Source organism: Tursiops truncatus, chromosome 5 (assembly GCF_011762595.2).
Source record: "Tursiops truncatus isolate mTurTru1 chromosome 5, mTurTru1.mat.Y, whole genome shotgun sequence".
NCBI classification, from domain to species: domain Eukaryota; kingdom Metazoa; phylum Chordata; class Mammalia; order Artiodactyla; family Delphinidae; genus Tursiops; species Tursiops truncatus.
The window spans coordinates 80,388,002-80,400,295 of NC_047038.1; the positions used below are offsets into that span (position 1 = coordinate 80,388,002).

Below are 12,294 nucleotides of genomic sequence, written 5' to 3' on the forward strand. Positions count from 1 at the left end.
GTTGTAGGTTTCTCTCAAAAGACTCAGTCTATCTGGAATGAAGTGTTATTAACCCATCCCAAAGCAAATGACTGATGTTAATAATGGTAACAATGTGGGTAGTTACAGCAACATATAGTATACCGTGTGCATTTATGTGATACTTTACAAATTTTTAATGCATTTTTATAAGCACGTCAACTCTGTGAGGTGAGGTAGTAAAATAACTGACCTCCGTGTTATATATGTAAAAATCGAAACTCCGATAGATTCCTTTGAGAATTCTATCTGGTATTTGTTATTGTCATCTGCTGTTTTTTTTTTTATCAAATACTTTATTTGAAAATTGTCTGTTGTTGGGGTAGAAAAATTTTATTGCATAAATTTTCCAATGAAAAAATAGTGAAAATTTTATGAAAAGTTGAAGCCTTAATGCTTTTATAAGATTATGGCATTTTTTTCTGTGGATATTAGTAGATTAGGATACATTTGACCATATCATTGTAGTCTTTTCTCATCCTTTACTATGGGTTTTAAGAATATCCTTAGTATCAGGGTTACTGAAAATCATTTTTTATATTTAAATTAAAAGTAAATATAAAGAAAAATCTGAGTGTAAAGCACATTGGAACATTCAATTATTTTATTTCCCTTTTATCATCAAGCGTATTTAGGATGAATTTACTTTTGACGACTTTGATATAATTATAAAAGTACTCTTACTGGTGTAAATTGATCAATAATCTTTAATCTAATATTAAGGTTAATTTAATTTTGACTCACAGCGACTGAAATCATAAAAAAGAAGACAGACTTTTAAACTCCTGTTTTTGAAGTGTAGCTAGTCTTTAAACAATCAGTATTATATCTTATACAAAAATAATATTCCAGATGTTGCCTACCTTTTGATTTTTCAGTATCTTAATTTATAAAAAGCATTTGATATAGAAATCATAATAGAATGTAAATTATTTTGAAAAGTAAATGCTGTAAAGCATTGTTTTCTACAGAACAATGATGACAATGATTGCAGTATATTATTTGTGTAGAATGTGTTTGTTTATATACCTCTTCACATACACTATCTCACCAGGTAGAAGGCTTTCTTGATTCTTCTTTGGTTAACATTAAGTAAGATATTTGGGACTCATTACAGTGTCTAATGTTTATAACAAATGTCGCTTATTTCAGTTTTTTTACATACACATAAATAGTATTTTTGCAAATTAAATAGTATATAATATGCAAATGATCAGTTCACATGTTTAGATAACTAAATGGATGGGTGGATGTGTCTAATGTCCATATTATATTTTAATATCTGATCTATACATATATAACCATATGAAATTCTTTTTGATTCAAGACAATTTTCTGTGAAACAAACACTTCCATAATTGTAAATTTTAACCTTTATGCCCTACTCAAAAATGACTAGTAATTTGGTTTGTTGATATCAAACATTGATTGTTTAAATAATAAAAGATTTGTAATTGCCCATTTACATCTGAAAATTGTAAGAATAGACACAGATGGTAAATTAATTTTATTATTATAAGAGCTGTAGTAATTAGAAAAAAGGACGATAGTAGGCAGTAAAACAACAGTAGGCCAAGAGACAAAACATAATATATATAATATGTGTATATATATATATATTTATTTTAAACATTATAATTTAATGATTTGAGATCAGCAATAATATTATATTTACAAAATATTTAAATATCAAATTTTATAATGTATACTTTCATTTTTCATTATTTCTACTTTGAATGCATTTTTGATAATAGCTGATTCTGTAACAATTATGGATATAACTGAGTTTATATAGCTGCTCATTGTATAAAATCCTGAGATAGATTTATGAGTTTATTTTTTCAAGGCATGATGTGAAAATTGTATTGCTTTAACTGCAAAAACATGTCTTTTAACTTGAGACAGCTTCCTCTTAAGGGTTTTCTATGTAATAGGAAAGTACTGTTATTTTTAAAAAGTGTCAATACACTAAAATATTTGCACTACCTATTTGTAATGCATGTTGAGGACAGCCACATTTACATTAATGTTATTATACAATTGTCTGATAATCATCTTTAGACACTAAATCTACACAAGAGAACTTTAGAACATGCTGACCCTCAAGATTAGCTGTTATGCTAAACTGACTGATGAGAATGGAATATTGGCTTTTATTAATCTTCCACTGATAACACGAAATGTATTTTTCAGTTTAAGACATTTACTAATGAATCAATTTTAATTTAGGGACTAAATAAAATTCTCAGTAAGCCTGGCAAATGATAGCCTTGAGTAAACTCAAAGCATTTTCACTCTAAATCAAAATGAGTTCTGCCCTGAATGCTCCTTATCCAACTAGTAGCCTTGCAAGGATTCAGAGGTATTGGTCATATCAAAAAAGGAAGCATCTTTTTAAGAAAGGAAGGAAAGAAAGAAGGGAAGGAAAGAAGGAAGGAAGGAAGGGCGGAAAGAAAAAGAAAGAAGGAAGGAAGAAAGGAAGAGAGGGAGGGAGAGGAAGGGAGGAAGGAAGGAAGGAAGGGAGGAACTCTATTGGGTCTAGAAAGTTTCGGAGTAAAATTTACTGTAAGGAGGCCATTCTGACCTTGGGTGTCTTTTTCAGAGTAGGAATCAATTTCATTATATGTATATTTATTTACCCATGAGTAAATCTGCTAACCCAGATCTGTTTAGCCCAATTGCCACAAAATATGCCTAGTTTGTGTTTCTGTTTCAATAGTGATGTCTGATTATTCTCTTTGGAGATTTAAAGTTATTCTAAATTATAGGATATTGGCATTTGTGAATAGCAATCTTTAAGGTTAGTGTCGTTATTTGGCTGTACATGAGGAATATGAGTCCATTCTTAAAAATGGTTTTACTTATGGGATTAGTTTATTATTATATTAATTTATATAAATTAAATTTTTAGATATATTTTAATATTTAAAGTTTTTACTGATTTTATTTTTTTAGGTTTGGCTAAAAGCATTTCAACACCATATGTTCATTGCCTGTAAAATAAATAATATGATAATCAGTGAATTTATTTTACTACTGCCTAAGTAAAGCTCTGTGGTTCTATTTTCTTAATTATTTTTTTTATAAGAGAGTGAGTTTTTCCTACCAAATCATCCTGTCTTCACATTGGCAATATCCTATGGGCCAGTTAATGTTGCTTAAGCAGTATTTAACTCCTAACTCAAAATCATGCTGTGTTCAATCAAATATTAAATTAGTTAATATGAATAAACTGAATGAATTTTTTAATGTCTAGTTTTTTTTTAGGTATACTGTACATATTTCCTTAACAAGTCTAAAACCCTAAATTGACCAAAACCTTATTTAAATCTGTGTAATTAGGAACTAAAATAAACTTGGTATTGGTGTTAATAATGATTTAACTATGTAGAAACTTATTATTTTTTTCTTTTCTTCTCTTTTGACTTCAGGTGCAATAACAGAACCCAGTGTGCAGTGGTGGCAGGTCCCGATGTTTTTCCAGACCCATGTCCGGGAACCTATAAATACCTTGAAGTGCAGTATGAATGTGTCCCTTACAGTATGTATATTCCTGTACTTTTCTTATAAAAAGGAAAGATATTAAGCTTTGTTTTGCATGCATTGACAACATAGTCTCTATGAAAACATAAAAATAATCACATAAATTATATTTAAAAACTGGCTAATTTTAACTTTTCAGGGTCTTACATTTTCCCCACCCTTGGAAGAATTAGGTGTTGCCTGCATGATCCTGCAGCATTTAATTTTGACTATATATTTCTGTATATCAGTATCTATTCTAAAGCTCTTTTCTTAATGCAAGAATATAAAATATTTAGAAAAATGATGAAAGAGTGGTATGCCAGTACTATATCCCTCCAGGTCCAAGCAAACAGAAATGAAAGTGAATAATATACTTGTATATATAGTAGTATAGAAAATGATAAATCTTGAATTTGATAGGAACAATTATATCTAAGCTTCCTGTGCTGCCAAGATATTGAGAAGTAGAAATATATTCACCCAGAGAGAGCAGATTGGAAAGAAAATACAAGGATTACATGGACTAAAGCACTCTTTAGAGAATGTATCTTTTACAGTCTCAAGAACTGTGTCTTTGCAACCTTTATGTCAGAAATGATATATACCAACAACTTTTCTTTTTTCTTCAGGAATAATGAAAAATCAAACAATCAAAAATGACCCTTTTTTTTTTTTTTTTTTTTTGTGGTACGCGGGCCTCTCACTGTTGTGGCCTCTCCCGTTGCGGAGCACAGGCTCCGGACATGCAGGCCCAGTGGCCATGGCTCACGGGCCCTGCCGCTCTGCGGCATGTGGGATCTTCCCGGACCGGGGCACGAACCCATGTCCCCTGCATCGGCAGGCGGACTCTCAACCACTGCGCCACCAGGGAAGCCCTTTCTTGACTTTTTTATCCAAAGGTAGAATCATCATCTCAAAAGAAATATTTTTGATCTGACTAGTTAAATATTCATGGGATACCTTAGTGAAGATCACTCAGGAAATCCTGTATTCTTGTATTACATATGCAGCTCATCCCAGAGGTAGAAAACTCCTCATAAACAAATCCCAGGTTCCAACTTCCCTTGATATCTCAGAAGAAACAAAGCATCTGGGGGTCAGCAAGTTTACTGTGTCAAGAGGTAGTTCTAGGTTTGCCTCATTGATGTTTATTTAAAAAGCAGCACATTGCTCATGAGCTGTAAGTGTGTGTACTCCAATAACAATAGAGAAATTTGGCCAGCAAGAAATGAATTGAAATTTAAAAGTAATAATGAAAGCAATCAAGAGAAAATTTCATTGTTCCTTTATTTACAGTGTGATTGATTAGAGAAAGTTTATCTAGGGAAGTTTTATAAGCTTACTTTCTTTGTTGTGAAAAAGCATAAGTGTATAGGTTTTATTGAAATCTCAATTGAGGTTATGCTTCTAATATTGTTATCTCCAGGAACCCGTCTATAAAAATATAAAGCTAAATGACCATTTATTGTTCATTAGTGATACTTTAAAGAAATAAAATTTGTAGTCCACTTTAGAACTGTGACAGTTATACGTAGGTTGCATAATAAGATCTTTGTGAAATATGTAGAATAGCTATTTCCAAAGGCATTTAAAAAATATATTAAATAAGGTATGCCTCATTTTTAAAGACAGTTTTAAGAAACTTACAATCATTGCAACATGAAAGCTGAAGAAGTTTTGTCAAATATTTTTTTCACAATTTTTAAAATTTAAAGAATTTCACAGCTCTTTCTTCAGTTTTCTGTATTTCTTCAGAGTTCCTTTAAGGATAACTACTCCAAATTCCTCTGCCAAACTCATTCTGAAAAATCATCTTAAATCATTTCAATGTAGATAAGAACTTGCTCATACACTTTTGTATAAAAGGATTATGGTTTACCACAGATTTCGTCTCTCATAAATTTTTAGAGTTGGGCAATTTGATTCCTGAATATCCTACATTTTCAGGTTTCTGGTAATCCTGAAAATGTACTGATTGCCTTAGAAGTATGTTCATATTATATTAAAATATTTAACTGATTGTTTCATTAAATAAGAATTATAAACACAGGTGCAACCACTTTCCAGTTTATACACAGTTTAATTTATATGATATAGTATAATTGCATTTGTTTAAATTATCTTCAGTATGTTTCAGTTAAAAGTGTAATGCGTAACTGGAAACTCATTTAGAAAATTTAACATGAACTTAAAAGAAAATAATCCAAAAGAAAGTAAAAACCGTAACATAAACTATAGTGACTCATTTGAAAGGTAAGCTGGTTTAGTAGAAAAATGGCCAGATATCAGGAAGCCTGGTTACTTAACAAAAATTCTGGATCCTTTAGCCTCAGGTAAGCTATTAAAATTTTCTGGATCTCACCTTATAGACTTTCCCTCATCTATAGTACAGTAGTCCCCTGTTATCTGTGATTTCACTTTCCTTGGTTTCAGTTATCCATGGTCAACCTCAGTCTGAAAATATTAAATGGAACTTTCCAGAAATAAACAATTCATAAGTTTTAAATCATGTGCCATTCTGAGTAGCATGATGAAATATGCCATCCTACTCGAGACGTGAATCATCCCCCTGTTTAGCGTATCCACTATATATGCTACCCACTTGTTAGTCAGTCATCTGTAACACTTCAGCTGTCACACTATCATAGTGCTTGTGTTCAAGTAACCCATATTTTAATGGCCCCAAAACGCAAGAGGAGTCATGCTGGAAATTTGGATATTTTCTTACTGTGCCTAATTTATAAATTAAACTTTATCATAGATATGTATGTATAGGAAGAAAAACAGTATATATAGGGTTTGGTGCTATCTGCAGTTTCAGGAATCCACTGTGCGTCTTAGAATGTACTCCCTGTGGATAAGGGGTGGGCTGCTACAAGTTCTGATTTAGTTAATAATAAGCTCTTTTTCTTTTCTCCAGCATAAAAAAACACTGATTTTTCCATTGCTGAAAATATTCACTTATTAAAATAGCTTTCATTTATTAACATTTACTACATGGCTTATATGTTTACATACATTATTTTATTTAATTCTCACACTCTCCTCCCTGTTAGGTACGAGTGTCAGCACTTTACTGAAGAGGAAACATACTCAATAGGATTAGTAAAATGTTTCATGTAAAATGTAGAATAGCTAGGAAATGGCAGAGCCAAGAGTTGAGTTTGTCTGTAATACCTGTTCTTAAGGACGCAGCTATAGTTCTCCCCCTAGATTTTACCCTTTATATTTTCAAGAGTTATTCAGTGGTGCTCAATATTTAACTTTCATCGGTACAGTAAAGGTACATAGTGAAAGCAAATGCTTCAAGGGCCCGGACCCTTTTTCTTCTTTCTTTTGCTACTTACTTTTAAGAGGTTTGTATTCTTTTCTTAAAACAGCTGAATCACTGCAACTTTTATTTTCCCAAACACCTAATGAAGCTTTATGGCAAAGACTAATTTGTGCTATAAAAACACCACCGACAATTTAGAATGAGGCTCTTATCTAAGTAGTAACTTAAAAAGTTGTTTAAATTACCTGTATTATAGGAGAAAATCCTTGTACTTGATTAATATGCTTGTTAAAAGACCCTATTGTATTAGTAGCAGACAGACTTCATATTTAGGATTCAATATTAATATTTGAAAATTTTCTAACTGAACAACTGAATAAACAACCAAACAACAAATACTCTTAGGTTCTGTTTGTTATATAATTTAATAATATCCATTTTCATTTTGAATTTAAGATGACAAACTGCAGTGTATATGGTGATATACTTTGTTATGAATGTTTTCTTAATATTGATATGTGGAAAAATATTATTGATATTTTCTTTTTTTATATATGCTCTGTGTATATATGTTTCTATGGTAATATTGATTTTTAAGGTGATACATTTTCATGGAAAATATCGAAAGAAAATATAGAAATATAGAAAAACAAAAATATATAGAAAAACATCAATATTAATGATATATAAGTATATAAGAGGTAATATAGAAAAATTCAACAAAGTTTATTGTATCACACAGGAGAAGGAAAATTAAAAACATCTAAGATAAGCTTGCAATAATTTTTGCAGAGTTTTAGGAGTCAGTAAATTGGTGTATAAATGAACACTGAAATTTTTAAGAGGACTTTAACCTAAATCAACCAAATGGTGTGGCTTGTTTTGAAAAGATGACAGTGGGAAATAAAATAAGGAAAATTAGGAATTTTAAACAATTTAGTGAGGCTACTGAATTTGTCTTATACTCAGTTTTTTGAGTGTCTTGTACACAGTTTTTTCAAAATCACTAAAGCTGTATTTAATCTTTTCTTTCTACTGTCTGTAATTTCTTGTTTGGGTTCAACAGATAGCCTGTTTTGGGGACAGTTGAATCAATACTTTTCTCTGTTCCTGTGACACCTTAGTTCCAGTATGACTTTTATAGCCTTTGCCTTTTCTTTTGAGGTTTGATTTTCTTCCTTCATGATATTTCCTCCCTAGGAGATGACCCAAATATTCAAGAGGTTAAACCTCAGCATTTACCAATGCCACAGTTTTGTTTTTGCAGCTTCCTTCTTCTCACCCCACCCCATCACTTCTAGCCTGATTTGGGATGGAAATTGTGGCATCTTTAAGTAGAGCTTCCTTCATTTAGCCGGTTTACGGGGATGACTTGTGTTAGAGAGAAAACAGTAAAACAACTAACCACCTATATAGAGTATTTCTGAGCAAAAAATCTTTACTTTAGCTTTACTTTGTATCCTGCTGATAATTTGTCTTTTTTCCAAGGCATACAGTTTCACACACATTACACTCAAAAAGTGTTTGTCTTCTCTCACAGTCCAGCATTTCTCTTCAGTTCTTTGTTTCTTCTTTTTAAAAATACAAAGTACATATTACTTATTCAGTAATCTTCTCTGCTGGTAGATTTTCTTTGAAATAGATGGGGGAAGCACACAATTGGAGAGCCACTAGAAATGAGTGTTTGGTAGTGGGAAGCAGCCGCATAGCACAGGGAGATCAGCTCGGTGCTTTGTGACCACCTAGAGGGGTGGGATAGGGAGGGTGGGAGGGAGGGAGACACAAGAGGGAAGAGATATGGGAACATATGTATATGTATAACTGATTCACTTTGTTATAAAGCAGAAACTAACACACCATTGTAAAGCAATTATACTCCCATAAAGATGTAAAAAAAAAAAAAAAAGAAATGAGTGTTTGGTTAAACCAATCTTATTTTATAGCACTTACAGACTTTCTCACCATTCATATTAACCATCTGAAGTTATGTATGTGATTGTCTTTATGGAAAGACATGCAAAACAAGTAATGTTGGAAATTAATATTTACAATTAATTATATAATCTGCTATTTTGTCTTTTTTTACTAAAAGAAAAAAGTACTATCTTTCAGCATTTAAAATGAACAAAAGCCTTTAAATATTTAGTTATAAATAACTAAATACATTTTGCAACTAATATTCAACTGAGTGCATATTTTAATATGTTCACACTCTGGCTCCTATTATGTAAATAAATAATTACATATTTTAAAACTCATGCTGAAATTAACCCATATGTTAAATTTTAAAAATATCACAGAATGTCAAGATATAATTGATTCCCAATGCCTCAGTACCTTTTCCAGTTTCTGATACATAGGAGACATTCAGTTATGCCTCAGTACCTTTTCCAGTTTCTGATACATAGGAGACATTCAGTTAAGGCATATTGAATGATTGAAAGAAAAAAGGAAATATGGTCAAAATTTAATCCTCTAAAATCATTATGTTCATTGCTAAAATGATAAACAAAAGAAACTCTTGTCTACACACAAGACCTTATTAATTCAAAGGGAAGATCTATGGTAAAAAATATAGATTATATGAATTTTAGTTTTTCCAAATTGTTTGATGTTGTAATTGTATTCCTCAAGAATGCTAGAATGGTCCTAGCAACCAATTTGTTTTTCATATTATTCTTCTGTATGCCTCCATATAATGTATCAAGTATTGTCCCTTTATAAGAGGAATGTCAGTTATCTAAATTCTCTTTTTTAGAATGATAGTTATAACAAGAACAATAAAATTCTTCCTTTCTTTCTCCTTTTTCTTCCCACCAAAGTTTCTTTCTTTTTTCTTTTCTTTTCTTTTTGTTTTAGGTATTTGAAATACAATTTTAGTCTGATTCTAAACAAAAAGAAATGGGAATGACAGTAACAAATAAGATTCCACCACTGAATATTGTGATGTGACTGTAGCAGTCTTATATTTGGAACTCAAGGAGGAAACAACTGTGTTCCAAAACACCTAAATATGTAGGTCCAAAAAAAGGAAGGTTTTTTTTTTTTTTAACTGCTACATTCACTCCGAAGCCCATTCATCTCCTTCAGCATCCCAAAGATTAAGCACATGTCCTGCTTAGCTATATAATAAAGTGGCAAACATGCTGCACCACTGATATCACAGGACAGTTGCCTATAAAACTAGACTTCTGATGCTGGGCTCCAGCTTCACTTTCTAACAGGTCATCATCTTCATCCGGGAGGGCAGTTGGCTGAGGAACCTCTAGATCGTGCTCTTACTGCGCTGCCAACGCTGGGTCCATGATCACCTCTGGTGGGGCGAGAGCAGGCATGGCAATGAACTCCAAGTTAGGGTCTCCCATCAGTTTTCTAGCCAGAGGAAGGGCTTTTCAAAGTTGTAGTTACTTTTGGCAGAAATGTCATAGTACTGAAGATTCTTCTTTTGGTGGAAGACAATTGACTTTGACTTAACTTTTCTGTCCTTAATATCCACTTTGTTGCCACACAACAAGATGGGGATATTCTCACACACTGGTACCAGATCTCTATGCCAGTTAGGCATGTTCTTGTAAGTAACTCTCGATGTTACATCAAACATTATAATGGCACCCTGAGCTTGGATATAATAGCCATCTCTCAGTCCACCAAGTTTCTCCTGACCAGCTGTATCCCATACATTGAACTTAATAGGTCCTCTGTTGGTATGGAACACAAGGGGATGGACCTCAACACCCAAGGTAGCTACATACTTCTACTCAAATTCACCAGATGACGTTTCACGAATGTAGTTTTACCAGTACCACCATCACCAACCAATGTAAGTTTGAACTGAAGTTGGGGTTCTCCTTGGGCAGCCATCGTGATGTTAACGCGGGCGGGGGCTGTGAGGGTGCGCCATAGAGACGGCGTCTGGGGCGCTGCTCCCCCGCCGGGCTCCCCCGGCCCCCAGGGCCAGGCTCACGCCTGCTCCAAGCGCAGACCGGACGGAGTGGAGGCCTGCTTGGCCCGGAGGCCAGGGGCCAGTTTCTTTCTTAAATAGTTTCTACTTGACAGTATCTTGCACCTAACATATAATTCATAAAACTTTTTCAAGTGAATCAGTAATTACTTAATAGTTAATTTAAACTTTTATTGTATGTCCCAAATATGAAATATTCATACAAATTGCTATTATAAGTTTGGAAAACAGGAAATGTAGGTGGACTATATACTTTCTTAGAAGTTTTCACCCTAAATTCTCTCCTATTCTTGTCTAGCTGCTTCATATGTTTATGGAAATTATTCTCAACTAGTTTATATCATTTGCTTTCAAGACCTCCCTCTTTTATCTTCCTTTCATCACACAACGTCTACTGCAGACCAGGCACTATGCTAAACACTAGGTAGAATGCTAGGTTAAAAATTCTGCCATAGAGGAATTTAGCCAAATGAGGCTCAAGGTCCCCAAAGTTACACTGTTCCTAGCTCAGCAAAGCAACTGAGCACTTCATGTTAGCAGTGCACCTAGAAGACATGCCCATCCCATAGCGGCTGATGTTTGTAGGGGGTGTGTGGGGGTGTGTATCTTCAGGGAAGGTTTTCTAGAGGAGATGACTCTTGAGCTGAATCTTAAAGAATGAGTAGACTTCAATGAGAAGGGCAATAATTTTTGGCAGATGGGACAATGTAAGATAAGTAACTGTTACCGTTAATATAAAACCAAAACACTTTGGTGTTTGCATGAAAAACAAAACACAAGAGTGACAGGAGATGAACCCATAGATGGGCAGGGTAGAAATCATGACTTACCTGTATGCTGGGATTCTTCTGAGCCCTAATACTCATCACAGTGTGGAGCATAAAGATAATAAACTATTTTTAATGTAACTAACTAATACATTAATAAGAAATACTTGTTTGAAAATCTGCAAAAACCAATTTTGACTAATTTAAGTTGAAAAATGAAGCCTTTTGTGGCGGGAGGGAGGGTGGGAAATACAAAGTAATAGTTCCAGAATCAAAAGAAGAAAGGTGAAAAACAGGTCTGAAAAAATAAGATCCAGTGATCTAGTGAACAAGAGTTAGTGGACAGTCTCTTAAGTACTCTGCGTTTGGATGAATCAGTTACAAAAATGGTCCATCTGATCTAAGTCCTGTAATGATCTGGGCTAGGACATCAGGACTGCATGAAACTAGAGCTGAGTAGTTGCTGCACCTTTTAAATAGGGTCTGCTCTTTGCTATTTCCTGTCATTTCCATTACTTATTTTATTGTACTTGGTTCATTATACTCTTTTAAAATATCTCCTGGCTTCTGAATATACTTAAATTTACAACTCTTGTTCTAGAGTTTGTATCTAATCAATGCTAATAGGTGTAAAAGCACTCTAAATAGTTACTATATATATATTTTTTATTTTCAAAATATGTAGTATTAAGTTCTTGCACCAACAATAATTCTACCAATAGAAGTTTATCAGTACGTATTATGGGTTA

At 33.0% G+C, this 12,294-nt stretch overlaps 1 protein-coding gene and 1 pseudogene across 1 annotated transcript in view; one reads left to right on the forward strand and one right to left on the reverse strand.

Moving 5' to 3' along the window:
• The window catches only part of ADGRL3 (adhesion G protein-coupled receptor L3), an 874,918-nt gene that overhangs the window by 464,700 nt on the left and 397,924 nt on the right, over positions 1–12,294 (forward strand). The window contains exon 5 of the mRNA XM_073805306.1: positions 3,450–3,559. Coding sequence (XP_073661407.1) covers positions 3,450–3,559 — 110 coding nt within the window. The remainder of the gene's footprint in view (positions 1–3,449; positions 3,560–12,294) is intronic.
• Positions 9,940–10,678, reverse strand: LOC101320260 (GTP-binding nuclear protein Ran-like; annotated as a pseudogene).